This window comes from Cervus canadensis, chromosome 1 (genome assembly GCF_019320065.1).
Source record: "Cervus canadensis isolate Bull #8, Minnesota chromosome 1, ASM1932006v1, whole genome shotgun sequence".
NCBI classification, from domain to species: Eukaryota; Metazoa; Chordata; class Mammalia; order Artiodactyla; family Cervidae; genus Cervus; species Cervus canadensis.
This window is the reverse complement of record NC_057386.1, coordinates 125544674-125572545: the sequence shown is the minus strand read 5'-3', so window position 1 is coordinate 125572545 and position 27872 is coordinate 125544674. Positions and strand designations below refer to the sequence as shown.

Here is a 27872-nt window from a genome sequence, read left to right as displayed (position 1 = left end):
TGGCGGAGGCAGGGCCCCACCTCGTGGTCAGGAAACCACAGCCTGGGGGCAGGGTGCTTGCAGGAGCCACCCACGGTCACCCGCTGCTGCCCCGACCTACATTGTCCTTGGCTCGCCACGTGCTGGCGGCCAGCGGGGAGGGTGCGGTTTCTGAGGCAGCCTGCCACGGCTGTGCCCAGGGTGCTGCTGGGGAAGGTGGGTGCGGGTGCAGCCCACAGTGCTCTGAGGAGCCGCGGCGCCCGGTACGTTCTCCAGCTTAGAGACCACGTGCCGCCACTGCAGCCCGTTGCAGCAGGAGTCAGGCCCACCACCGCGCTCAGACGCGTGACACTCAGGTGGAAGTCTCGGCTGCCAGGAATCGGCCTCACCCCTCCCTCTCTGAGAGGGACAGCTTCCCACAGGGCTGGGAACAGAGGCTTCTTAGGGGAACGCCCTAAGACCCAGCAAACAGGCGCCCCAGAGTCACAGCCCTCCCCTTGGGAAACGAGCTGGACACTTCTTAGCAGAAAAAGCACCAGCAAGGTGTTCTGTAGCCCGCAGCGCGCCACTGCACAAACTTAAGTGGTCCCCTTCGCTCCAGCGTCCTGGCCCCAGAGAAATGAAGCACAGACGCGGCCCCTGACGGAGGGCCGAGGGTGAAACAGTCAGTGCGTTTTATTGCCAGTAGGACCCTTCAACACGAGGAAGTAACCACACGCAAAGTAACCATGCGCTGGCTCCTTGTGCTCCGCTCAGACCCGTTTTTTCCTCCCAGCCGGGGTCTCCCCCTTTCCCAGAAGGAGGGGGCTCGAGGGGAGCACATTCATCCAAATGCTCCTCTCTGTGGGGCGGGCCCCCTCCCCGGGGCGGCCCCCGTTCCGTGGAGCAGGAGGTACTTTTGATCCGCAGAGTGGGCAGGCGGCTCCTGGGCTTTTTCTGGCTGAGCTGGGGAGGCCTCCAGGAAGGCTGGAAACCGCCCAGGGGTGGGGGCGGCGAAGGGAGGAGGTGGGCAAGGGGAGAGGTCTCCTGGGCAGGGGCCCGCAGATCCGCCGCATGAACAGGAAGGAGGCAGGCCCGCAGACCCCAGGAAGATGGCAGCACCTGTGCCCGGTGGGCGCGGGCCCGCCTCTCCTGCGTAAAGGTCACCTGCCTGTGCTGGGCGCGCCCTGTCACCGACGCCCTGGGGCGGTACCCCAGGGCATCCTGCTTTGCCTGAAGCCATAGCAGTCCCGTCTCCCTGGAGCCCATGCCTCAAGAGGGCTACGAACAAGTGACCTCTCACCTGTCCCCAACAGCCAGCACGGACTGTGTGCGGTTCATCTCTAACCTCAGACCGCAGGTCCAAAGGGCAGGGAGCGGCCCTGCCTTCCGGCACGCTGAACACAAACTCACAATAGGTCTAGCTCAGAATATTCGAAATGCTCCGTGTATTTCCCAAGGAGCTGTGGCTCAGGCCATCAGGGCCTGGCTGCTCTCAGCGGTCCGTGTTGCAGATAAACAGGCTCTCGTCCAGGAGGACAGCCTCGGTCAGTCCTGGGCGCATGGTCAGCCCTCAGCGAGGGCTGGGGGCCAGGGGCTTGGGCACCTGGGGGGCGGCCGGGCCTCTCGGAGGTGCCTCAGCCACGAGGCCCAGGTGTCCCGTCAGCCTCCCCGCCGGACCCCTTGGAGGGGGCTTAGTTCACGACTTGAGCTGCGTAGCTGCCATCCTTCTTGTTGAGCTGCAGGAGTCAAAGGTGAGGGGCTCAGTGGCCACAGCCGGGAGTGCAGGACACACCCTGGGTCAGGGCCCCCCCACCTCCTGCGGAATGAGCCCTGGGCACTTGCCATGCTCCCTGGGGTGCGGGGCAGCGTGTCTGCTCCCACCGGTCAGTGATGTCTGATTGTCCCCAAGGGACAGCACCCCCGGGCCCCTCCCGTCAGCACCCCACCTGCCCTGCCGCCCGGCACCTGGTGGTCCTGCCTCGGGGCCACAGCGGGCTTCTGGGCCAAGGGCGGCTTCTTGGTCGCGCTGCGGGGGGTGGCACTGGGCGGGCTGGGCTCCTCCTCGCCCGGCGCCCCCATGGCTCCGGCCAGCAAGTAGTGCTGCCTCCTCAGCTCCCCGAGCCGCACACGCTCCACCTCCAGCGTCTTCTCCAGCTCCAGGGCCCGCACCTGCAGCCCCACACAGCAGCTCAGCAGGCCAGGCCTCGCCCCAGGGAGAGGGGACGGGGGAGACGGGAGGCGGGCAGGCAAGAAGGACAGAGGCGGGAGGGCAGCTACCTGGGTCTCCATCTCCTGCTTCTTCAGCTTGATGAGGGAGAGGCCGGAGAAGTCCATGGTGTCTGAGGGCAGAGCGGGGTGGGTCAGCGTCTGTGTGCTCTCCCTCTCACCCCCACCCCCACGGGGACCCCAGCGCCCACCTCTGTCCTCCACCTGCTCCTGGCCCGACTTGGTGGAGGCCACCACGTTGGCGGCCATCTCATTGACGGTGCGCGAGCACTCCTGCAGGCGACTCAGGTGGGGGCTGTGCTTGTCGGCCTTCACCTGGGGGTGGGGGGCGCGGGGACAGCTCAGGGACGGCCCACCGGCTGCGCCACCGCCCCGCGGTTTCCTTCCCGGGGAGGCGGGGGAGCCTCACCTTGGAGGCCGCCACCAGCTGGGCCGTGCTGGCCGCGATCTCGTGGGAGCAGACAATGAGCTCCTCGTACTTGCCCGTGTGCAGCACCACCTTGTCCGCCGACTCCCTGGGGGTAAAGCGGGCAGGGCCTGGGTCTCCGACCCCTCCCCAAACCCTGAGCACCCCCACCCTGCCCCCTCCACCCCACCCCCAGGCCTGGGGCAACATACACCAGTTGGGTGGCTCCCCAGCCCACCGCCTTGGAGGCAGAGATCAGGCCTTCGGTCCACCTCGAGTTCTTGGCATAAAATTCCTGCTGCGTGGCTGCCCCCTAGTGGTGACAGGAGGACAGGGCGGACCAGTCAAGGATGTCACCAGGGGGACACCAGATCCCCAGGGGTGAGCCCTTCTCCCCTCACCCAGCCACAGGGGTGCACCCTGGACCATGGGGGGCGGGATTCAGCCGAGGTCCCCAGGCACGCTGCAGGCCCTGCCACCACTGCACACTTCAGGGGTCTCATGCCCAAAAGGAGCCCTTGGGGTAATCTTAAACCACGGGGTGATTTAGGACAAAGAGGGCTCTGGGGTCAGGCCCCTTGCAGGAATCTGTCCTCGATGGCCGAGCTGTGCGGCCTGCCCACTAAGGAGGGGGCCCCACCTGGCCCAGCCAGAGATGCCCCATCCCACCAGTAGCCCAGCTCACCCTGCCACTCTCCACGATCTCCTTCTGCAGGCTGGTGGACGTTGTCACCAGGAGCCGGATGGCCTGCCAAGATCAAGACACAAGTCACCCTTGGGCGGCCCTGCCAGGTACAGAGCCCACCCAGCCTGGGTCTCAGCCGGCCACTCACCTTCATCAAGTCCGTGCAGGAGTTGAGGATCCTGGGAGGAGCAGGAGGGACGGGGAACGAGAGAAAAGGGTCTGCACTGTGGCCCTGGAAGCCGCGGGGAGCCAGGGAGCTCGGCCTGGCCTCGATTGGGAACTACAGGGCGGGGTGCACTCTGCCAGTTCCCAGCCCTTCTTTCTGGAGGGCTAAGCAGTCAGGAGGGCAGAACCCACCTCCCCAGATCCGGGAAAACTGTGAGAAACTCGCCCCGAGGAGACCGGGAGGCACAAGTGGGGCTCACCTCTCGTTCACCTCCAGCTTCACCCCAGAGCTGGCATGGCGGGCCTGGTTCATCATGTCCTACACCCGACAAGAGCTTTGAGTGGGCTGGGAGGAGGGCAGTGTGCGACGAAGGGGGACACCGGTGCTGGTCAGCCCCCACCCCCCCATCAGCCACAGAGCCTCGGCGGGAGAGCCAGGCCCCGGCCATCCCCTCACCTCTGACCTGCAGAGGCCGTCTGCCCCTCCTGCAGGGGGAGGCGCACCCGGGGCTCCTGCCCCCGCCCCCAGTCCTCACCTCGATCCTCCGCACCGCATCCTCGATGGCCGCGGACGTGGCCGCCATCTCCTTGTCCACCATGGCCCCGAGCTCCTCCTGACGCACGTCCAGGCTCTTTGGCTTCAGCTCCTGGCGGACGAGGCATCTGGGAGTCAGGCAGGGTGGGTGGATTCCGCCCCGGCTGCCCCACAGAGCCTGGGGGTGAGACTGGGGCAGTGCTCTTTCCCACCCCGTGCCTCGCAGCAGCAGGCCCCACGTGAGCCCCTGCTCAGCCCAAGCTGGAAGGAGATGCAGAGAAACTGGGGACCCCGGCCGCACCGCCCTCCTCCGACCCTGGCCCACGCTCCACTGCCCGCCTCACCTGGCCCAGCTGGAGGATGCCCTGCAGGGGGGTCCGCACCAGGCCAGGCTGGGCCTGCAGCAGGGCCTGCTGTTCCTGCAGCTGCCCCACGAGCTCCAGGGCCTGGGCCCCACACTCCCTGCAGGTGTCGATCAGGCCTGCGGGGAGAGGGCTGTGAGGGGGAGCCCTGGATGTCCCAGGCCCAGCCTGACACCAGGGCCTCCCTGCAGCCGCACCCCCTTCCCCGGTCCACCACAAGGACCACTGTGACGCACGCCTGGGGCCCACTTACGGTCAGCAGGGTCGGTGGGGGCCAGGTGGGAGGTGGCGCTGCCGTGGACGATGGTGTCCGCAGCCAGGTGCGAAAACCGGGTCAGGGCCACCACGAGGCCGGAGGCGTCTGCTCAGGGAGGACACACCCTCACGCTGCTGCCTCGGAGCGAGGCCTGGTGCTGCCTCCCCTGCTCGTGAGCCCGAAGGGCCCCAGCAGCCCAGCTCCCAGAGAGCAGGGTGGAGGGGGTGCTGGCCCAGGTCCCACAACTACAAAGCCGCAGAAGCAGGAACCAAACCAGAGTCTGTGGGACCCCAGGCCCGCAGGGTGGGCTCCAGGGTGTGCCCCCTGAAGAGGCAGCCCACAGGCAGCAATGGCCAGTGGGCACCACAGGCCTCTGCCCCGCCCTGTCCCAAGCCGTGGCACTCACCTGCCCTGGAGGCCAGGTACTGGGCGTGGCCCTTCTCCAGGGCGCTCACCGCATCGAGGGCGGCCTGGGCCCTGCTCACCAGGTAGTCTGCCAGACAAAGGGGCCAGGTCAGGGGTGGGGCCTGGGCTGAGGCCCCCGCAGCCAGCCCGCCTCTCTCAGGGTGTGGGGTGGGGACAGAGGGTGGGCAGGCGGGGGCTCTACCCGGGGAGCTGGTGCAGCGCAGGTGCAGGGGGTCGTCCAGCTTGCCCACCGCGTCCTGCAGGATGCGTCCGGCCTCCGCGGCGGTAGCCCGGAGCATCGCGAACTGCTCGTCCAGCAGCCTCTGCTGCAGCCCCTGCTCCTGAGACTCCTGGCGGGCGAGGGAGACAGAGGGGTGGCTGAGACCCAGCCAGGTCAGCTAGCCAGGTGCCCCCCTGAGACCCTTGCTGGGGAGGGGGCTCTGGAGAGAGGCCCTGCTCCACCCCTCAGTGCCTGGGCGGCTCCTGCCAGAGCAGGGCAGCCAGCTCAGTGCTAAGGGCTCCCGTCCCCACGCAGCCGTCACACGCGGAGGGAGCCCCGCCACCGTGTGCTACCTTGTTGGCCAGCCGCCCCTGCAGCTCGTCCCTCTCCCGGGAGCCACGCTGCCGCTCCTGGCTCAGCGCCTCCTCCTTCTCCCGAGCCAGGCTCTGGGCCGCCAGCAGGTCGGCCTCGCGCTGCCGCATGACACCGCTCAGCTCGTCCCTCTCTGCGCTCAGCACGTCCAGCCTGGAGCTCAGCTCCGACCCGCTCTGTGGACACCCAGCATGTGAGTGGGCTGCTGGGCGCCTGCCCACCCCATCCCCACCCGAATTCAGACAGTCTGTAGGGTCCCAGGAGACTGGAGGGGGACTGAGGGCCGAGCGAGGACCAGATGCCGCTTCCCGAGTGTGCCCTGGTGCTGGTCCCAGCCGCATCCCAAACCAAGGGCCCCTCTGAACCAAGCCGGTGCACCCAGCCAGGGCGGCCCCACACCTGCTCCGAGCGGCTCAGCGCCTCCTGCACGCGCACCAGCTCTCCTGCCTTGGCCTCCAGCTCCCTCTTGAGCTTCTCCAGCTGGTCACTCTGCTCCTCCAGCTGGACGGGGTAGGACAGGATGTTACAGGGGACAGTGGAGATGGGCGGGGGGTGCTCTGGGCATGGGAGGGTGGGGAGCTCCGAGACGCACCTTCATTTCTGACTCCCGTTTCACCTGCTCCACCTGGAAAGCCAGCTGCTCCTTCACCCGTGCCACCTCCTCCTGGCTCTGCTGCGTCACGGTCAGCTGCTTGGCCGTGTCCGCGTTCTGCACAGACGGACCGGACCAGTTCGGTTCAGGCTCCGCCGCGCTTGGGGCTCCCCTCCCGCCCCTCCGTGTCCGGGCCTACCTTCCTGAGCAGCTCGGCGTGCGTGTTGATGAGCTCACTGTGCTTTTCCTTCAGCTTGTTGTAGCGTGCCTCCGTAGCGCTGGCCTTCTCTGCGGGGGCGGGAGAGGCCGTGGCCGTGACCCCCCAACTCAGGAACAGCTGCCCCCATCTGCCCCACCCCCGGGCCCGCCCACATACTCTCGGCCTCCTCGCGCAGCCCCTGGTTCCGCTCGCCCTCCGCTTGGGCGGCGCGCAGCTGGGCCAGCTCGTGGCGGAGCTGCTCGTTGTCCACCAGCGCCTTCTGCTTCTGCTTCCGCTGCTCCTCCAGCTCGGCTTCCAACGCGTTCACCTGACCCTTCAGCTGCGCGATGAACCGCTGGGCCTGGGCGGTGGGAGGGGCGCGGGTGTGGGTGTGGGGCCCGCAGCTCAGCCAGTCCCAGGCCCAGCCCCACCGCCCGCACCCCTCACCTCCAGCTTGATCTTGTCCAGCTCGCTGCGGAGCGTCTCCACCTCCCGCTTCAAGGCCTCGATCTGGAGGTCCCTGGGGACAGAGGTCAGCGGGCCCTGACGCTCAAGCTCAGTCACCCAGGGCCCTCGGGGGACCCCGGCACAGGCATCGGGTTTATCATCAGTGGATTTGGGCATCTCCTGCTTGTATCCCCCACCCGTGGTCTTTCAGGATCACAGCTCCCTGAAGGCTGTTGTTCCCCATCCCCACCTACCCGCACTGCAGTGGGTTCCCCAGGCCCTCACCTGTCATCCTTCATGGAGCCATTGGGGGGTCCAAAGGTCTGCTCGAAGAGGTCTGCCACCACCTGCCACGGGCAACAATGCTCGCTTGGTGAGTTCCATCCCACTCCTCCAGGAGACCTCAGGAGGGAGGGAAGAAGGGAGGGGGGCCGCTCACCGCTGGCTCCCCCGCCGGGGGACCCGTGCTGATCTCAATGAGGTTCTCAGGTTCCTCGTCCTCAGGGGCCTCCTCGGGGATCACCACCACCGGCTTGATGTGCTCGGCCAGCGCCGAGGCCCGCAGGAAGTTGGGGGGTCCCTGCGGAGGCAGTGGGTGAAAGCTGCTGGGTGCTCCCAGCAACAAGCAGGAAGCCCCTCCCTCTGCCGCCACACCAGCCACATGCCCCCCACCCCCACCCCAGCGCAGAGACAGGGAAGGCTGCAGCCCCGGAGGCGGCCACTGGAGGGCGCAGGTACCTCGGGCAGCCGGGGAATCTGGATGAGCCGCTTGAAGTAGAGCATGTCCGAGGCTCTGCGGAAGAAGTTCCTGAGGCTGCGGGAAGGACGCCGGAGGTCAGAGGAGCCAGGACCCGCAGCCCCAGCGCACTGCACCAGAGCCGAGGAGCCCCGTTCTTGCCATCCTCAACCCCGCCTGGGCCGGTACCTGTGGAACTGCTCGTGGAACCGGTCCCTGTGGCCTTGCAAGGTGTCCGCTGGGAGACCTGGGGGCAGCAAGGTTGAAGGGGGCTTCCTCTCTGCTCACCGCTCTGAGACTTCATGGGGCTCCCTCCCGGCCCCCTCCCTGCTCCTTCCTGTTCCAGAAACCATGCTAGACTAGACAAGAGCCCCTGCCACCTCGTTGGGTCCCACCCACCATTAGGAGGACCCAGGGACCCCTGTGAGGGGGTCAGGCTTTCAACTGAGTGAGGGAAGGATGGGCGGAACCTCAGCCACAGCCCACTGCCCGCCAGGCTCTGCTGGTGCGTCAGGACTGGAGTCTGCCCACGGCTGATGGTGGAACAGCGCACAGACCCGGAGCTGGTGGTCTAGACCCCTTCTGGACACTAAAGAGCCACCACGGGACCCCCTGGTCCTCCACACCAGCCCAGCGGCACAGGAGAGGCCACTGCGGCCTCCGAGGCCAGGCGGTCAAGAGAACTGCAAACATGTAAATCTCTGCAGCTCTCCCCGCTAAATCTTTTTTTGGAAAATAGTGATTTTTTTCCCCCATAACAAGTATGTTATTTCTATTAATGGGTAATGAGCTTATTACTCATTATATAAATTATATATAAACAATAAGTAATAAATATATAAATATACTTATCAATAATAAATAAATATCTTAAGGATTGCTCTATTCCCACCCCTAACACAGTCTGCCCACACAGCCCTCTGGGGCTTCGGCTGACCTCGGGGCCAAGGCAGGCAGGGTTGGGGGCGCGGGGACTCACAGGAGTGCAGCTTGAACATGAGCTTGACCACGTAGTGGTAGAGGTGGCTGCAGTCCTGGATGACCTGGATGAGGGGGGCCAGGCGGCACTGACCCGAGGACATCTGGGACACGGCGATGGCTGTGTTGAGCTGCCGGAAAACTGCAGAAAAGAGGGGAAGGAGGAGCCTGAACGGGGGGCCCGGAGACAGCAGAGCCTACTCCAGTCACAGGCGTAGGGATGGCCGCGGTGAGGACAGCTGGCCGTCACCTGAACACAGGGCAATGGCCTGGGTTCCTGGCTTCACCAGTCCTGGCTGGGCGGTGGGACTTGACCCCAGGCTCTCGGCCACTGGTGCGCTCCTCGAGGTGAAGATGGACCCCCAGGCCTGAAGCAGCCCTCCCACCAACGAAGGTGACAGCAAGTGGGGGCACATGAACCCCAGCTCAGCTTGGCCAGCGACTCTTGTCTCTTGAGAGACTCCAGGCAGCGAGCCCAGGACAGAGCGGGCCCTGGCGGATCTGGGCAACTTCAACAGTCCTGTACCCACAGGCTCCCCCGCTCACTCTGAATCTGAGAGACCTAAGGTTGTGCAGACATGGAATAGCCCGGGCTTGGCCAGTCTCATAGCAGTGGACTCAGGGTGTGGTTCTGCAAACCCCAAGGGACCCCAAAACCTCACTTGTACCCGGGGTCAATCTCCCCTGCCCCTAAGAATCATCTTTTCATCCGACGGACCAAGCAGGAGGGAGAGACAGCTGTACTGCTGCCCCTGGCCGGGCCCGTCTCTGGGGCAGGGAGAGACGTGAGTAGGTGACACCCAGGGTGCCCCACGGGGGACACCGTTCCAGACGGGTGGCCCCCACCCCGGGCCTACTCTTGCCTTGCCTGGGGTGGGGCCAACCTGCAAACCTCCAGGGTGATGCAAGGACGCCCGGGAGGGACGGGGCGAGGAGGAAGGCACGAAGTGTTGTGCCTCACGCTTAAACCTTAATTCTTAATTACATGTCACGTCATGTCAAGTACGTTTTCCTTGTAAAAAAATCTAAATACACATAAAATACGATTTGGGGTTTTAAAACACAATACAGTCACTTCTCATCTGGGGGGCATTCAGGCCGTTTCCATTTGGGGCTGTTAGAAACCTCAGGGTGGTTTCTAACCCCCACTCCCCCTCATGCTTTTTCTCCAGGAGATGCTGGCATGTGGGGTGGGGGTGCCCTCGGGGAGAGGCACACCTCCGCAGGACAGCTGCCCCCCACCCGAGACCACCCAGCCTCAGGGTCCAGAAACCGGTGCCAGGAGGCTGCCCGGACACACACTTTCTAACTCCTGGCTTCCCCTTAAAAAGGCATCTGCCTCTCACTCTCCTATGGAGAGCGCCGAGTCACCCACAAGTTGTTTCGAAGCTGCCACTCAGAACCGTCACCTCTGCAGCCCTGGTGGCAGGGAGATGGGGGGGCCCCCTGAGATTTCCTGTCCTACGGCTGCTGGGTTCCTGGGCAGGGAGATCTGAAGTGACTCAGAGGCCTTTCATGGCAGAGAATGGGTGGGACTGTCCCAAACCAACTGCCCTGGGTAGGATGTGGTCAGAAACCTGAAGACTTGGCTCCTGGGGTCCTCCCCACCCTGCCCTCCCCCCTCCTACCTCGGGGCCAACAGAGCAGGCCTCCTTCTGCCAGACTGCGCCCTGGACATGCCCACCAGGGGCCTGGCGTGCTGCAGGGGTGGTAAAGGCCTCTCCTCCCTGCACTCTGGGGGCCGCATGACTAAGGATTGCACACCCGGGGTCCCCCCGGCCGCTCACCTGATTCAGAGAGCTTCAGCTCACAGTCCATGTAATCGAACATCTCCACGGTGAGCTGGAAGCTACGGGGGAGGAGGAGGGAGAGCTGGATGGGAGGGGTGTGGGGTGCGCCCCCAGCCCCCCAGGCTGGAGGGATGCTCGTGGCCATACCCTTGCATGGATACCCAGACGGCAGTCCTTCAGCCGAAACACCCAGTTCTGCGTGAGCCCATCCCTTTAGCTTCAGCCTCATCTCCTGGGCACATGTGACCTTCGGCCCCAGGACAGCCAGGGGGACTCACATGTTGTTGACATCGGTCCCAGCCGCCTTCTCCAGCACCTCGTCTGTCACCTCCAGGCCTGCAGGGAACTGCGGGTGCTGCGGAGAGGACACCGCCACGCAACCTCAGCCCCCTCGGCTCTGGCCCAGTGCCACTTCCAGTCTCTGAGGGAGGGAAGGGGCCAGAGAAGCAGCCCCCCACCCCCAGCCTGTGGAGCCGCCACCCGCCCCGGGCGCTGCTTGCGGACACCGAGGTGGAGAGGACGGGCGGTCCAGTCGGAGTCCAGGGCAGGGCTGGGACCACAGCCGGCATTGGGAACCACCCCTGGGCCTTCTGACTTCCCTGCCATCTGTCCAGAGCGTCCCCAGGGGCAGGCGGGGACAGGACAGACCCCACCCTCCTCAATGTCGTGGTGGGGTGGGGGGCGAGGCCCCACGACTCCCCGGAGGAAGCTACCTTGAGATGAAAGGAGATCTTGGTCAGCAAGAGCTTGGTGTAGATATTCACCAGCTGCCCATATCGGTCGTGCAAGTGGCCCTGCGGAGAAAGCCCCGGGTGAGGACGTACCCAGGAACCCCATGGGCCCAGCAAGGAGGCCGAGGCTGGAAGATGCAAGGCCACGAGCAGGGTGTTGGTCCTGCGCCCACCCACGCAGTCACTCATTCATTCAACAAACGCTGCTCGGCCCACCAGAGGTGACCGACCTTTCCCCGAGGAGTTTCTCTGCCAGCTCCCTCCCTGCCTATTGCTCTCTCCTTATCGGTCTTGCCAGAGAGACTCTTGTGACAAAAGAGCTCTTTGTCCAGGCAAGAGGCCAGTTCTGAGCTGGGACACTTTATTAAAATGCTGGTGGCGGCCACGGAGCTACATTCCGACAGGTGTGTACACACACCCTCCCGCCACCTCCTCCCAACACCACGCCCCTCACGGCCACGCCAGCTGGGCCCATGTCTGCAGCTGGCACCAGGGACGCCGTTTTCCTTACTTCTAGGGGCCTCCCCACTGCAGGTCAGTCAGTTCCAGAGGCCCGCCCAGCCCCCTGCACAGCTGATGCAGCCCCAGCCGTGCTCCTGGAGGACAAATAAGGCCAGGGACCCTCTCTCTGCCTGGGGGACGCCCCTGATTCCTGATTGTGGAGCGGACCTAGAGCACACATTCCTGGGGGCTCTGAGACCTCACTGTGGATGAGAATCTTTGGGGAGCCTGCTGAAAATGCAGATTCCCAAGATTTGACAGCTGCCGATGGTCCTGAGGGACCCAGAGTCTGCACCCCTCACCCAGACTCAACGTGGGGCACTTGACCCCCAGGGACTGAAGGGCTGAATTCTGGAGCCGGAGGGCCCATTAGCGGTGCGTCTGGGGCTTCCTGCGCCAGGTCTTAAGAGCAAGGCTCAGGTTCAGGTACTGACGCTCTCCTCCCCCACCGCGGCCCCTGAGAACGTGACTCTGACCCTGCTGGGAGGAGGACCCCACCACCGGGGCTCCATTCCCCAGGCGCCCACGCCCGCTCCCCGCACCTACCCACAGGTCTCCGATCTCCCGGATGTTGCTCCGGTATCGCTGGCAGTCATGTAGCACCTGCCCCGGGGTGACAAAGGGGGAAGGATGAAGGAGCCGGTGCCTTCTGGGGGAGGGGGCAGGGGCAAGGGGTGGAGGGCAGCAGGCAGCCCGCCCAGAGCTGGGGGACCCAGACTCGGGGACAGTCCCTCACTCATTTCAGAGGTGGCGGCTCGGGGGTGCTCGTGGGGGTGGGGGGCGGCAGACGGAGGGCCGGAGCCCCTGGACCTGCGGGCAGCAGCTACTCACGTTGGGGTGTCCATCCCGGAGGACCTTGTGGAGCACGTGGCAGAACTTCCAGCTGAGGATGGCGCTGCTAGGCAGCGGCAGCCCAATGGCGTAGGACCAGAAGGTGAAGGCCCCCTTCTCGTGGTGAGTGCCCAGGATGATGCCTGCCAGGTCAAGGCCAAGTGCACGCGGCAGGGCCCGCAGCATGAGCGAGGGCTCGGTGGGTGCAGCCCAGCAGGTGACTGACTGCAGAGATGAGGGTGGCGGGCTGCCTGCCACCTCCCCACCCCCGTCTGCCCCCCTACTGAGTGCTGTGCTTCTCAGCCATGGTTGTGCCCCATTCCCATGCCGGGCCCAACGGCCCAAGACAATTAAGTGGCCTTCCCCAGGCGGGACTCAGAGTCTGGAAGAGGCCGAGCGAGGCTGGCACCAGGCCGTGGGGGCCGCACCTCACTGGGCCATCCGCAGCACCTGCTGCTCTCCCATGCGCCTCACACTTCCCGCCTCCCCCAGGGGCCCAGAGGAACAGCTGCAGGGAGGATACGCCGGGCGTGCTTCTCCTTCACGGGGGCCTCCTGGGCATTGATGGCTTTGCTGATGCTGATGGCCTGGGAGGGGACAGAGGAGGCCGACGTCAGAGACCCACCTGGCAGCCTTCCCGGGAGAGAGTAGGCAACGGGGGAAGGGGTGACAGGCAGACAGGATGGATCCTTCCCACTGGTTAAAGGCGAGGGGAGAGATGAGGGGAGAACAGAAATTCTCTGAGGGACTTCCCTGGTGGTCCAGTGGTGAAGAATCTGCCTTCCAATGCTGGGGATGCGGGTTTGATCCCTGGCTGGGAACTAAGATTCCCCATGCCATGGGGCAACTAAGCCTGCCCACCACAACTACTGAGCCTGTAGTAGTGTCGAGATCCTGCCCGCCGCAACTAAGACCCAATGCAGCCAAAAATTAAATAAATATAATTAAAAAAAAAAAAAAGAAATTCCCTAACCTAAGCAAACCAGACCACTCAGGACTTTTCTTTCACTTGATACGTGCAGCTCAGACTACAACTAATGCTTGATGTCGCCATCACTGAGAGCATCTGGGGTCTGGGAAATAAGGCCAAGGGCCAGCTTGTGCTGCAGGAGAACAACTCTGATCTGAAAACTGCAGGCGGTTCCTTCTCCCCAGAAGGTATGGCCCCCCGGGGCCTTGGGGGCTCAGCCAGTCCCCTCCTGACAGCTTCCATGGGTCCCACCTCTCGGAGAGACTGCTGTGGCCTGAGCCTTCCCGGACTCCACCAAGAGACGTATGTCTCTTTACCCCGGGGCCTGGCCTAGAGAGACGAGGCCCCCACGGCCAGTAGGTGGAAAACTAGGAGACACCAGGTCCCACGGCCTGTCTGCGTGCATCCTGCGTGGGCGAGTCCTGACTCAGTTCCCAGCCCCACCAACCCAAACAGTTACTGAGCCCCACCAGGGGTGGCAGGAAGGGGGGGACCCACCTGGCACACGTGCTGCCCCCACTCAGGCCCTGAGCAAGGTGGCAGTGTCAGGTCCCCTCCCACCTCCACCTGCTGGAGTCTTGTCCCCCTGAGCGCAATGCCTCCTCTTCCAAGAAGGCTTCCTGGATATGACTGCTCCCTCACCAGAGGCTCTGGGCACTGTCACCCCCAGCCCACTCACCCAGGAACCGCCACTGGCCCTGGGCTTACTCATGGATATGTTTTAATTCTCCACCTGGTGGCAGGTCTTCTAAGCCTCTGTCCACCCACCTAGCCCCAAGCTTGTGGATCGAGTGAGAAGAGCTGCTGGTTGGTGGGAGGGTCGGGATCGGGTCCCTGCCCAGTGATTCTCCCAAGTCCCCCACAGGTGCGGCCCCAGGCCCCACGTGGCCCCAGGCCGTCCAGGGAGCTCTCGGGGCTGGGCAAGGGGTCCCTGCTCCCCCTGCAGCCCGGTCCTGCTCTGACTTGTTCGGAGCGGGCCCAGCTGTGGTGGGAGCAAGACAGGATGGAGAGAGAGCCCCGAGGGGCAGTGAGCGCTTCCTTTCTTTCTAACCCGGAGGCCACTCTGCTCTCCACCTCTGGAGTGGGGATAACAGGAGCTGGTCCTGCCAGGCACGAGGTGATCTCACTCATCTGTGGTCCTGTTGTGACCGACTGGAGGCCTGCTCTGTGAGGAGAGAGCAACCCCAAGAGCCATGGCTGTGCTTTCTGCTCTGGCTCTCGGACCTGGGAGCGACTGGGGCCGGGCCGGCCGGGCCCCCCACGCCCACCCCAGCCAGGCCGGCTGACCTCCTTTCACACACAGCACCCATTGTGGCCGTTCTCGGGGGCTCGGGGAGAGCTGGGCAGCAGCACACAGCACGCTGGGCCCCGGGGGGCAGCTCCCCCGGCATCAAGGGCCAGGCTGGGGGCGCGGCTCCGGCCTTGTTGAGGACCAGGGTCCTGAGAGGACACAGGCTGGCTCTGGCTCCCCTTACGTGAGAAGCCTCGGCCAGCCAGACACGGGAGGCTCCCGGGCCATCTGTTCCGTGTTTGCTGGTCCTCTGCCAGCTCGGCCTCCCCGAGGCCCCGGCGCCTGCCCGCGTTCCACAGGCATCAACTGTGAGAGGAGCTGGCCCGGGTGTACTGCTGCCCTGCCTGCCAACATCAAGCCCCAGCGGGCAGAGAACTCGGCCCACGGCGACTAAGAACGGAAATCAACAACCGGCAACTCCCAGGCGCTCCCCTGCGCCAGGTCCCGGCAACACACTCCCAGTGGGCATGAGCCCACTTTCCTGAAGAGGAAACTGAGGCTCCAGGAGCTTGGGTATCTGTACAGCTAATACGGGCACAGGTAAGTCTGGCTGTGTCCTCAACGATCCTGCAGTCCAGCTCCCAGGCCCCTCCTTCCAGCACAGGTAGAGAGCTGGCAGGGGCAGGCACACCAGCCCGTAAGGTGGGACTGGGCCCATCTCCGGGCTGTGTAACCCCATCCCCCAGTGGCCCTGACACCCGAGCTGGCTCTGACAACTGCCACCTGGCCCGGAAGACCATGGGCCAGCACAGCGCAGGGCCACACATGCGAAGCAGGCTGCCCCGAAGGCCAGGGGATGCCAAAGTGTCACCTGCAGTCAGGGCCAGCAGGTGCCCTGTCCTCCCACTGTCCTGGGGCCGACCCCAGACCCCAGGAAGGGGGCGTGCGGACACCCCTGCCTCCTGGAGGCCAGCCCAACCCCCTTCCCCGGGCCTGCAGCAGAGAGTGGGCGTGCTGGGGCCCAGCAGGGGAGCAGGGAGCTGGGCCCAGGGTCAGCAGCCCCACCTCCCCGCCCACTTGGGAGGCCGCGGGGGGCACCTTGACCGCAGTCCAGGTGTAAGCCGAGCGCCCTCTCATGGCTGGGCCTGGACCCCCAGAAAGAGTGCCTGGCCGTCCCTCTGGGGACCCCCCTTGCGGGTCCCCTTCCTGCCACTGGCCTGTTTCAGCCTCCCCTGATTTATGCTTCTTGCGCTCAGCACCCCTGACGACAGTGTCCTTATTCACTCCCCCCGCACCCCCAAGTCCAGGTCAGTGCCGGGGGTGAGAGAGCAGTTCTGCCGAACCCCTAAACGGCGCCTGGCACATGGAAGGTTTTCAGAGGCAGCGAGGAGGCTCTGGGGACCCAGCGAGATGTGGGTGACTCAGGCCCGCCGGTACAGTCTGGGCGCCAGGCCCCTCCCGTCCCCCCACAACCCCCGCCTCCTGGTGCCGCCCGCTCCCCGCTCCGCCGGCTGCGGGAACAGGGTCCGTCCCGGCGGGAACACGGCCCCGTTGTGTGCAGGCGGCAGATGTGTGGGCCGGGAAGCCTCCCAAGGAGGCAGAGAGCTCACACAGAGGGGGTCTGTGGATGCTCACAGGCCTGCTGTTCCTCCAGGCGCGGCAGCCAAGCCCCGTCCCAGGACGGCATGGCAGGCCCCGGGGTGCCCGTGGCCTCCCTAGACTGTCCTGCATGCGCCGCAGAGTCGGGGGTGGGGAACGCCGGGGTTCCTCTCCTGAGCTCAGGAACCTGCGCCTGCCGACTCCGCCATGGCTCTGCTCCCGGGCTTCCAGTCCACGGCAGCTCTGACCACGACACCCGGTTCTGCCCACACGCACGGCGTCCTCCACCAGCCCCCCGGTGCCTATGGCGAGACTGAGGGGTGGGGGACAGTCAGAGGGGCACGGGGACAGAAAGAGGCTGCCTTCCGCCCTGGTCCACCAGCCAGGGCAGTGCTGCCAGCGCAGTATAATCTCTCAGGACGGGCAGGATCGACTGCCGTGGAGAGAGCCTTCTGTCCGGGAGGCAGAAGCTTCAAGCAGAATGGGTCGATTAGGATCCTGGGTGTGGAGACGGGCTTCCCAGGTGGCACAAGTGATAAAGAACCTGCCTGCCATTGCAGAAGACATGGGTTCGATCCCTAAGTTGGGAAGATCCCCTGGAGAAGGAAAATGGCAACCCACTCCAGTATCCTGGAGAATCCCATGGACAGAGGAGCCCGGTGGGCTACATACAGTCCACGGTGTCGCAAAGAGTTAGACAAGACTGAGTGACTAATACCTTCACTTTTTCACTGGGTGTGGAGATAGAAGAGCCCGAACTGGAGAGAGGGTCCAGGGAGGGGGCGGGGAGTGGCAAGGGGCGGGTGGCGACCGTCTTGGGGGGGGTCTGTTTATCTGACTTCCCACTCAACCTTTGAGTGGCTGAGGACGGGGAGGGGGGGCGCGGGGGGCAGGGAGCCCCCCACTTCTGAGCCAGGGTGGGAGAGCAGGACAAGAGCAGCAAGAGTGGGTCTGTGAGACCCCCAGATATGCCGGGTGGTGGTGGGGGGACTCTGGGAGAGGGAGCTGAGGGAGGTCTGCAGAGACAGGGGAGGGTGGGCAGAGACACCCTTCTTGGACCCCGAGGATGGGTGACTACACCACGTCCCAAGCATTCAGACCACGGCTGCTCCTTCTCTGCTGGAGAACTCCAAGCCTAGGCCCAGAGACCACCTCGTGGCGAGGGGCCCACCTCTCCGGACAGGGGGGACCAGGCTGAGTGCTGGGAGGCCTCCAGCAGGCTCTGGAGACGCACTTGGAATGGCTGGCCCCGGGGAAGCTTGCAGGAGGCATACTTCATGCCGAAGGGCCAGCGAGCTGGTCTCAATAAATGACTAATAAAATTATTTTTATCAAGTTCAGCCATGTGCCAGGCACCGTGCCGAGCGCCTCGCCAGCATTATCCCATTTAGTCTCCTGAATAACCCTGGAAGCAGGTGGATGAAGAAATCAGAGCTCGAGAAGGTTAAGTCACTTGCTCAAGGTCATAACGAGGAAACACAGCCCTGGCGCCCACACCCCGCCGGGCACTACTGCAGGCACTGTCCCCCCAGACAAGCCTCCCGTCACCCTCCCCTGCTAACCCAGGGCGAGCAGTCCCCAGGGTGGCCGGACCGCGCTGGGACCCAGGCTGCTGGCTCTGCAGACGGTCCCCTTAGACACCGCCAGTCCTGGGTCTCACAGCGGGAAGGGCTGGGGGGCTAGGGGCCGCACTGACATCCTTCTGGCCCCTCTGTCCCACTGCGGGGACCCGGCTCCCCAGGACCTGGCCTGACCCCAAGTCATGATGTGGATTCCGGATCCGGGATTTGTGTAAACCACAGGTAATAACAGCACCTGGGCAGCGAGGAGCTCAGGGGGGGGTCCCCCATTCCTGTGGGGAAGGAAGGCTGGCTGACCAAGACCTTCAGCTCGGCTCCTGTCTGGCCGCAGGGCTGGGGGCCTCTAGGAAGGCCTCTTATGTGGGCTCCATTGGGTCTGTGGGAGCCGGAGCCCCAGGACACACCTGCCCTGCTTCCAGGAACAGTCTCATTCTTGTTTGTCAAATAAAACCCCGTCTGGTGCCAGCAGAGGCCTGGGAGTCAAGCCCGGGGGCAACAACCCCAGGACCAGGGTGGACAGAGCCTCTGGGGGCGCTTGGCACTGGACGGGTGACTCCCAGGGACACGGAGGGAGCATCTCTGTGTGGGTCAGGAGAGGGGACCCGGTGAGGCGGGGCGGGGGGTGGGGAGTAGACCCCACGGGTGATATTCTCCAGAGGCTTGCCACCTGGGCACCTGCTGTGGACTCGAGACAGAAGTCAAGCCGGCCCTCACGCCCCATCGCCGTGAGGCTGCAGAGCAGGCAGAGGGGACCCAGGGAGCACCTTGGGAGGGCATGGGCGCTGAGTATGCGACCGCTCACGGAGCCACCGTTCTGGAAACCCCAGCGAGGGGTCAGCACCCAGTGACCGGAGGCTGCAGCCCTGACTGTTCTCTGCGAGGTCGGGCCTCCCAGCCAGGCTGTGCTGGGCTCTGCACAGCAGAGGAACGCAGACTCGGGGAGACCCCTTTCCCAGGAGCCCACGTGAATGGGGACAAATACAGGTCAACTCGCCCGGTTCCACCATGGCCACCCGCGGCACCCTGGCCCGGAGACCCCAGGCCCGTGCACCCCAGCTCCCTGGGGAACCTCCACTTTAGAAACCTCCCCTTTCCCATCTGGAAAGCAGGAATAAAAAACCCTTGGGTCTTTGAGGACACAAACACATATGAAGATGTAGGACATTTTCGTGGGAGGGGTGGGACATCTTGCTTTGTTCAAGCCACACTGCCTTCCTTCTGGCCCTCAAACTGGGCAAGTGTGGTCCCACCCCCAGGCCCAGCGGTGCTTCTGGGGTCACCCTGCTCCGATCTAAGACGCCCCTCCCAGGAAGTCTCCTCCAACCACCCTCTCTAGAGCAGCCCCTCCTCCACACAGCACTCTCTCAGTTACTTTCACCCAGGACATTTATTCTCTGAAACCATGGTTTACCACTTATTCTATCTCCCACCCCTGAACTTGAACCTGGCACGAGGAACCTGGTTGGTCTCCTCCCTGCTGTACCTCCAGTCCCCAAACCTGCACCTGGCAGTCAATAAATCTTTACTGGATAAGTAAAAGAGCAAACACTTGAATGAACAAAAGCTCTTTCAAATATAAGTGCTGGTTAAATTCAAGGTAGCATGTGTGTGTCTCTTTCTCCAACTAATGATTTAACCACTAGAATTAAATACCAAAGGCAACTATAAAACCATTTCTATTTTTAAAACCAACCCTGAAATGAATCAGACTTATCTTCCTTGTCCTGTTATCTTGACGCTTCATGGTGGCACATGGCAGGGCCAAAAAAAAAAAAAGAAAGTCCTTCAAGAGCCGGGGCATGGGGGCTGGCAGAGAGGTGGGTTAACCTGCTTTAGTGTTTCCAAAGAGGAAAGAGAGACCGCATTCAAATGCTTTTGCCACCTCAATGGCCATTGATGAAAGCAAACACAGGATTTCTGTAGCCGGAGAGGCGGCTGGATGTTGTCACAGGCAAAGCGGTGGGAACTCGGGGTCAGAGGTCGGCAGCTTGGTCATTTCAGCAGATGGGAAGTCTGTGGAGCGACACCATCCTGCCCATTCAACCGTCTTTTCCCTCCATTCCCGCCCCCCAGTCCCCGCTCTGGGCCCCTCAATCATTTGACCTCATGAAACTGGATGGGGGAGGGGAGGGCATGAGCCCCAGGCGGGCTCCTCCCATTCCCCAGGACGAGGCTCAGCGGGGGTGGGCACTGCCACCTCCCCCTCCACCCCCAGGCTCTGCAGGTGACACTTGAGGAGGAAGTAGTAAGGAGGATGTGGCCCACCTCCAGGATGGACAGGGAGCCAGCCCCGGGGCAGGTTCCTTCCTGGGCCCTGCTGACATCACTCCCCAGACCTGTCTGGCCCACAAGCTAGGGGGCTGAGTCACTCTCTGGCGGGAGAACCTATTGCAACTTGAGATTGTGTTTGTTTCAGCAGGAGGAAAAACAACCCCGCCTCTACTAAACTGTTCTCCAAGGGCTCAGTCTTTCCCCGCAGTGGGTGCCAGGGCCTTTTAGGCTTCACTGAGCAGCAGTATCAAAGAAGGGAGACCCACAGGTCCCCAGGGCACCCATTCATTCAGCGCACACTCGCCGAGCGGGTCCCGAGCCAGGCACTCCTGGGTGCCAGGACACGAGAGGAGTCAAGGGTGTCCTGCCTGAGGACCCTGGGGCCCCAGGGGGCAGTGCTTAGAGGCTGGGAGGGAGGCAACGCAATCTCTCCTCCTCGTGTGACTCTGGATCCAAACACACGCCCAGCCTCAGGTCCGTCCACTCCTGCTGGTTTGGCTGCAGGGTTTCAGGAGACAGGGAAACAAGTGAAGATAGTATCGCGAGAACTAGGGCAGCACAGGAAGGCTTTGCAAACAAGGTGATATTTGAGTCCACCCTGGAGCCAGGTGGAGCGGGGGAAGGGTATTGCTGTCGGCCTGGCTGGCAGAGGCGCTCCAGCAAAGGCTCTCTGGGACCCGGCTCAGGTTAGCGGGCTGGGTTTCCCTGCCCCCTCTTCCCACCCCCCAGCCAAGCAGGCCTAGACTCGATTCCAAAGAGTTTCCACCTCGCACAGCTGGACTCAGTGCCCAGGCGGGTTTCATTCACAAACGGGACGCTGACCTGGGGGCAAGGTCAGGAGGGCAGGCCTTTCTGCCAAGTCCCAGCTGGCCTCCCCCGACCTCTCTGGGGCTTCCCCCTGGGGCATCTTCCAGGGGACGGCGTCACCCAGGAACAGGGCCTGCCATACCTGAGAAGGTGGCACCGCAGGATCGCCCTGCCAGGAACGGGCGGCTCCCTACCTTCCCGTGGCAGCCCTCCCGGACCGCCCCCGCTCCCCACTTACAGAGGATCACCTGGGGACACAGGGACAGAACCCAGGAGGGCGCTACTTCTATTTCTGCGGTCCAGCCTGCGTTCCCACGCACAGCCTAACAGCCAACAGCTGCTCGCTCCAGCACTGGCTCTGCACCAGGCGCAAATCCTCATACCTACTCCATGGCTCGGGCGCTAGGATTAGCTCCATTTTGCAGATGGTGTGACTGAGGCACAGAGCCCCGCTCTCAGATAACTCTGCCACAGCCCCCCGTCCCTCTCCCACCTCCTTCACCAAAGTGAACACCCTCGGAGGAGACACATCCCAGGGCACCGGAAACAAGCCAACAGACACACAGTCAGTGGTCCCTTGTGAACGTGTCGTGGGACAAACGTACAGCAAAGGTGGGAAGAGGGAGGGGAAGGATGAGCAGCCACAGCCTCACCCCAGCCTGGACCAAGAGATCATTAGACACTTGGGGAGCCCAGGGGGATTCTGGGGGGAAACCGCAGGAACCCGGAAGTCAGCAGCTGTCCTGAGCATCACCAAGTGGGCTGATGGGGCAGGACCAGGTGGAGGGTGTCTCAGGGGCGTGAAACAGCAGCGCCATTGGAAGGAAGGGCACGGCTCACCACCCCCCACCCACCCCTGGGGGCCAGGGAGGAAGGCCGCTGCTGCTAGGGCAGCTCAGGTGTGGCTTTGCAGGCAGCGTCCCATGGGGGTTGTGAGCTGGGTTCATGCTCCCTTCCTTTTCAGAAAACCTCGGGCTCACCTCTCGTTAGCCTTTCAACCAGCCTGCGCTGGCTGCCAGGCTCCTTCCCTTGCCCCAGCCTTCCGGGAGCCGACAGACGTGGGTGGAACTGGGGGCTTTCTGACTTCCACCATATGGCTGAGGTTTCCTCCCAGACTCGGAGGTGGGGGAACTTTTTTTAAATAAACATGTAAATGAGGCCCAGAAAGGGGTTGGTGACTTACAGCATTGTAATACCGCAGTATCTATAAGGAATAACGAAGACAGAAAGGGAGCATGTATAATTATTTACAACAGCCAAAGCACAGAAACAACCTGTCCATCAACAGGTGGATGGATAAAGATGTGGTACATGTACACAATGGAATATTACACAGCCACTAAAAGAATGAAATCACGCCATTTGCAGCAACACGGATGGCCCTAGAAATGATCACACTAAGTGAAATGAGTCAGAAGGAGGAAGACCATATGATATCATTTATACGTGGAATCTAAAATGTGACACAAGTGAACTCATCGACACAACAAAACCAGACTTACAACATAGAGAACAGATTTGTGATTGCCAGGGGGGTGGGTGACTGGGGAAGGGAAGGACTCGGAGTTTGGGGTTAGCAGATGCAAACTATCACACACAGGATGGATAAACCACAAGGTCCTACTGTATAGCACAGGGAACTATATTCAGTGTCCTGTGATAAACTATAGTGGAGAAGAAGATGAAAAGACTATATATATATATATATATATGTATAACTGAGTCACTTGGCTGTACAACAGAACTTAGACATTGTATATCAACTATAAATGTTTTTTAAAAGGGAGAGTGTGTAAGTCTGCCTGCCCGGCAGAGACGGGTGATAACACTCAAGGGTAGGCAAGTCAGGACAGAGGAAATCGGAAGTCCAAAAGACTACTGCCAATTTGGGAACGGCCTTCAAACCAGAAATTCAAGTCAAGTGCCCAAACACCTGTCCGTATGCTGGGGCTTGCCTTTGATACTGAGGTTCTACAGGATTCCTGGCTAGGGAACTTTTAATAGACCTATGTGCCCAGGACTCCAATCCAAGTCAAATCACTCCCAGTCACCAGGATTTAGACACTGACGAGTGTAAAAACGCCCCCAGGTGATTCTAACACCCGGTCGACCAATCCACTAGCTGCCGGCCACGTTACTGAGTGCCCGAAATGTGAGCCCAAACTGAGATGTGCTGAATCAAACACAAAACGATGCTGAAGACTCAGTAGGAGGAAAAGAATGTAAAATACCCCATTCATAATTTCTACAGTGATTACGTGTTGGGATCGTTATATTTTGGATGTGCGTGCTCAGTCGTGTTTGACTCTTTGCGGCCCCATGGACTGCAGCCGGCCAGGCTTCTCTGTCCATGGGATTCTCCAGGCATGAGTTCTGGAGCGGGCTCTCATTCCCTTCTCCAGGGGATCTTCCCAACCCAGGGATCGATCCCCCATCTCCTGCATTGCAGGCAGATTCTTTACCACTGAGCCACTGGGGAAGCCCCATAGTTTGGATACACTGGGCTAAATAAAATATACGATGAAAATGAATTTCACCTGTTTATGTCTTTAGGGTGGCTAAGTAATCTAAAAATGATACAGGTGGCTTCTATTCTGTCTCTATTGGACAAGCCAGGCTTGTCCTAAGTGTCAATAAACATTAATCTTTATAAGATTTCATTTCCACAGAGGCTGCAGAGGCAATGTGTCACTGACCTGAAAAATTAAACTTATGAACAGTTTACCGCCTGCTGCTCCCCTCCACAGCTCCCGCCCCTCCCAGAGAGCCCCTAACTCCTGACCCTCCCACCCAGGCATGATGTTCTTCTTCCCCATCCGGCCCGGCTCACTGAGCAGTGAGGCCACTCTCTCGTCCTGACCTTAAAGAAGCTTTTGGGCTCTGATTCCATTTCCTGCAAGGGAAAGAGAGGCCCAGACAGCCAATGTGCTCATAGACAAGGAAGAAAACAAGCTTGGGGTTTAGCATTTCTAGGACTCCCATCTGCTGAGCCGTCACCCATGCTAGGCCTCAAAGATGGGTCTCCTCTCTATTGGAAGGTCTGAAATAGTTCTCAAATTGTAAAGCTTTTGGGGGAGGTGGAGGCAGGGAGAAAGAAGGCTATCGCTGACCACTTGCAGAACTCCATACTACATGTTTTGTGTTCTGATGGTATTCGCTGCCTATTGCTCCTGTTAACAAATGACCACAGTGGGCTAAGTGGTTTAAAACAACACAAACGTGTCATCTTACACTTCTGGAGGTCAGAAATCCACAATGGATCTTAGGGGCTGAAATCAAGGTGCCTGCAGGGCCGCGTTTCTTTCTAGAAGTTCTGTGAAAAAATCCATTTCTTGGCCTTTTCCAGCTTCTAGAGGACAGTCACACTCCTTCAGCTTTAAAGCCAGCAATATCCCATGGCGTCCCCCTCACCGCACATCACCCTGACCTCCCCGTGACCTCTTCCACATTTAAAGGTCCTTAATTACACTGGGGCCACCTGGCTAACCCAGGCCATGCCCCCTCTTTTTAAGGTCCTCTGATTAGCACTGTCTTTCCCAGGACTGTTAAGATATTCACGGGTTCCAGGAATTAGGGCATGGACATCTTTGGTGGCGGCAGGGGTGGGGGGCCCTCTTTAGCCCACCCCATCATTTCTAGACCTTAAAACAGCCCAAGGAAGTAGATGGAATTATCTCTATTTTTACAGACCAGGAAACAGGAGTTAAGCACCTTGCCCAGGGACACAGGTGCACTGACTTTCGGTGATACCGCACCACCTTTGAAACAAGACAGGTGATTTTCAGGTTCAGAACACGGGTATGCCATATTCCACAATATCCTGTATTCAGAATACTACAACAACAAAACGCCCATACAGTTTTGTCATTTCCATTTTAAAAAGGGGCTTTATCACCAAAGAGCCCATAAAGTCTTGGGGAAGAATAGACCAGCTTTCTGCATGGCGCCCTGGGGATTAATATTCAGGCACTCACACACTGACATCACATAACAACCACGAGTACCCACAACGTGAAGGATGCAGGACTGCCCTCCCTCCACTTTCCTGACTGGGCGGGGTTAGAAACCCTTTTGCAAAACAGGGTGTGGTCAGTCACATTTTTCCTCTTCTTGACCCATAAGCCCAGGAGGAATAGCGAAGCTGGCAGGATGGTGGGGAAATGTGTTCTAAGGAAGCCAAAATGCCCCTCTGCTATACGGGGTGCTGTGGTCAACAAGGAGACCCAGGCAGTGCATTCCGAAGGCAAGGCGTGTCCGAGGGCTAGATGCACTACTTTCTGTTCAGAAGGAGACCTGTAAGCAGCAGCTTCGGCTCTCCATGTCCTTTCCTCCAATGGGACCTGGCTGGCAGCTCACTAGATATTTCTGGGAGTGATTTAATTAAATATTAACCACGCACAAAACCTTATTCCTGCATCTCTCAATAAGTCATTCTGAAGACAAATCTAGACACTGAACCTGAACTCCATCTTTCCAAAAAAAAAAAAAAAGAGCCCTGGAATGGATAAAGCCCATGAGATTCACCTATTAGAAAGAATTATTTATGATAAGTAACCCTCTAGGCCTCTGAGAAAAAACCAAGCAGCAAGGACAAAACACCCTCTTGTTTACCAAACCAACCATCAAAATATGCGGTGCTATATCAGGGACTCTCTTTGACATTCGGGAAGCTTGCCCTTGATTTATCACAATTTAAGAGTAAGATCAATGAACTCAGCCCTTTAATTTCATCTCCCCTATGTAGCAATCCGGCCTCTTTATACCTTCTCAAAAGCATGAAAGAAACTAAAAATCAGCAAATGAATAACATCTGACAACATCCAGATTTTCTCTGCCAATTAAATTTTTCTCCCCATCCTTCTGCAAGTTCCTGGCACAGTTAATTATGCATTAATGACTTTAAATTAAATGCCATATTTGTTTTTATGATGGGCTATCTGGGCTGAAAATATACCAGGGGCCGGATGGTGGTGATCACAAGGATAAATTAATAATTTGTGGCTAGGTTGGTTCAGCACTAGGCTTTCCTAGAGCCAAGGTTTTATTATCATTTTCCTTGTTAATCTCAAGCACAAAGGTTAGATGTTTCCTCTGCATTTTCTTTTACTTCAAAGCGAAAGTTGTTGTAGGCTGCATGTACTAACTTGATTTGAAAGACACCTCATAAGTTGTTGCTCCTACAGGGAGAGACGGGGAACCTTGCTAATAATGGTAGACACAAATGTCACCACCGGGCTTCAGACAGGGGTAAGTTCGGTCCTTTTAGTTCCTTTCTTTTTCTGGCCTACTCTTGGAGGATCTTAGTCCTCCAACCAGGGATGGAACTCCTGCCCCCTGCATGCAGGGCACAAAGTCTTAGCCACTGGACCTCCAGGGAAGTCCACAGCTTATTTCTAAAGAAAAACTTTCTGTTGTATCAGTCCTGGTTAACTTACTTTGGCAAATGAAGAAGTAAGCTCCCCCCACCCCGACCCAGGCAGAACACCACCTCAGTGTTTGTAAAATAAAAAGGAACAGAAAACCAGAAACAGCAACACCCTCATCACTGTGGTCTCAGCCATCATCAGTGTGGTCTCAGCAGCGACACATGGACAAATACACACCCCCTGTCATTGTTTCATTTTTAAAATAATCTTCCCAGGATATGCCACCCTCAGGAAGAGATGCCTGAGCGTGGGAAGTGCAGGAAGGGAACCCTAGGAAGTTTCTGTCAGGCGCCGGCATTTAATAAGGGGGTGTGAACCTGTTTATATGTGGGCCAATGGCTCGGGCAAACAAGTCTGGCTACATACGTGAAACTTTTCAACCAGCAGATAATAAGATATTGTGCGGCCCTGGAAAACAACTCAGGAGGAAAGGAAGCAGTGCGTTTCCTTGAAGGAAATGCACTGCTTCTCCGAAGAGGCGGCATTCTTTTAAAGCGTGGAAAAAGGTGGCCGGAGCCCGGGAGGGGCGGCGCTACGCGGCCAGGGTGGAGAAATCCACTCGGACCAACCCGGGCTGGACGCACCCGGGCCTGGAACGTACCTTGACCCACCTGGCCCACCGCCGCGTCTCGGCCCCCTCCACCTGGATCCCCTTCCGCCACCTCGGCTCCCGGCCAGCTCGGTCCCCGGCCTCCTCAGTCCCTGGACACTTTGGTGCCCTGGTCATCTGAGGTCTCCAGCCGCCTCTCGGTCCCTGGGAACCCAAGGTCCCCGGCCGCCTCTCGGTCCCTGGACACCGCTGTCCCCTGGCCATCTCGGCCCCCGACCCTATCTCAGTCCCTGAGCACCTGGCCGGTACCCGGGCCACCTGGGACCCTCAGTCGCATCTCAGTCCCCGGCGGCATCTCAGCCCCGGCCAACCCAGCCCCCCGCGCCGCTTGTGGTCCGGGCGCCGGCGCGCGCTTCCGGTTCACCTGCGCCCGGGGCGGCGGAGGCCGGGGAGCTGGGGTGGCCGTGACCGAGATGCAGCCAGGGGAACCCAGGCGGCCGGGAGCGAGGGGCCTGGGGCGCCCCGGGGACGGGCGCAGCCCGGACTCGAGGGACGTGTGTGAGGGGAAGGGGAGAGGGCGCCGTCCGCCCGCCCGCCCGCCCGCCCGCGGCCCCCGCCGCTCGCCTGGGTCTTGTCGAACTGCTCGCGCTCGGCCTCCAGGCTGTGGCCAGGCCTGCGGTTCAGCACCCGCGCCGGCACGTTCTTGATGCTGTTCATTCTGCCGCCGCCTGAGCTCCGGGGCCGGGCTCCGCGCGACTGAGCGACCCAGGCCGGCCGCGCGCCCTAGCCTAGGCACCGCGAGGCCGCCCGCCGCACGGCAACGCCCGCCCTTCGGGGGAGGAGCTTGCTGTCGTCCCGCCCCGGCCCCGCCCACGGCCCCGCCCCCGGTGGGGGTGCGCTGGCACAGGCCGCAGCGCGGGGGGCCCCTAGCCCCTCCACGCCTCTAGTGTGCTAGCGGAAACACCCGTCTCTCCTCAGTCTGCACACAGCCTCCGCCCCGACCCACTGAGCCCTGTCCGCACCAGGCCAGGATCTGGTTA

The 27872-nt window shown here is 61.1% G+C and overlaps 1 protein-coding gene across 1 annotated transcript; it reads right to left on the bottom strand.

Annotated features, from left to right (window-relative positions):
* Positions 1–636: 636 nt before the first annotated feature.
* On the bottom strand, positions 637–27658 carry HIP1R (huntingtin interacting protein 1 related). The gene is made up of 32 exons (XM_043441769.1): positions 27457–27658; positions 12922–12985; positions 12399–12541; positions 12114–12170; positions 11049–11129; positions 10614–10690; positions 10333–10394; positions 8547–8687; positions 7757–7814; positions 7570–7645; positions 7271–7411; positions 7117–7178; positions 6832–6904; positions 6562–6745; positions 6385–6473; positions 6186–6302; positions 5993–6094; positions 5575–5769; positions 5204–5351; positions 5003–5089; positions 4594–4701; positions 4323–4459; positions 3980–4090; positions 3704–3762; positions 3427–3457; positions 3279–3341; positions 2806–2906; positions 2597–2702; positions 2379–2502; positions 2239–2300; positions 1927–2130; positions 637–1697 (listed from the first exon to the last, which is right to left on the bottom strand). The coding sequence occupies exons 1-32, from the start codon at positions 27547–27549 to the stop codon at positions 1653–1655; spliced, it is 3201 nt and encodes a 1066-aa protein (XP_043297704.1). The 5' UTR covers positions 27550–27658; the 3' UTR covers positions 637–1652.
* Positions 27659–27872: the final 214 nt, after the last annotated feature.

Coding starts and splice junctions, on each gene's coding strand:
- HIP1R (XM_043441769.1), bottom strand. CDS start 27,549: ATGAACAGCATCAAGAACGTGCCGGCGCGGGTGCTGAACCGCAGGCCT. Junction 7,815..8,546: donor CATGTTCAAGCTGCACTCCT/GTGAGTCCCCGC, acceptor TGCTGCCCCCAG/GTCTCCCAGCGGACACCTTG. Junction 5,352..5,574: donor AGGGGCGGCTGGCCAACAAG/GTAGCACACGGT, acceptor CTCGCCCGCCAG/GAGTCTCAGGAGCAGGGGCT.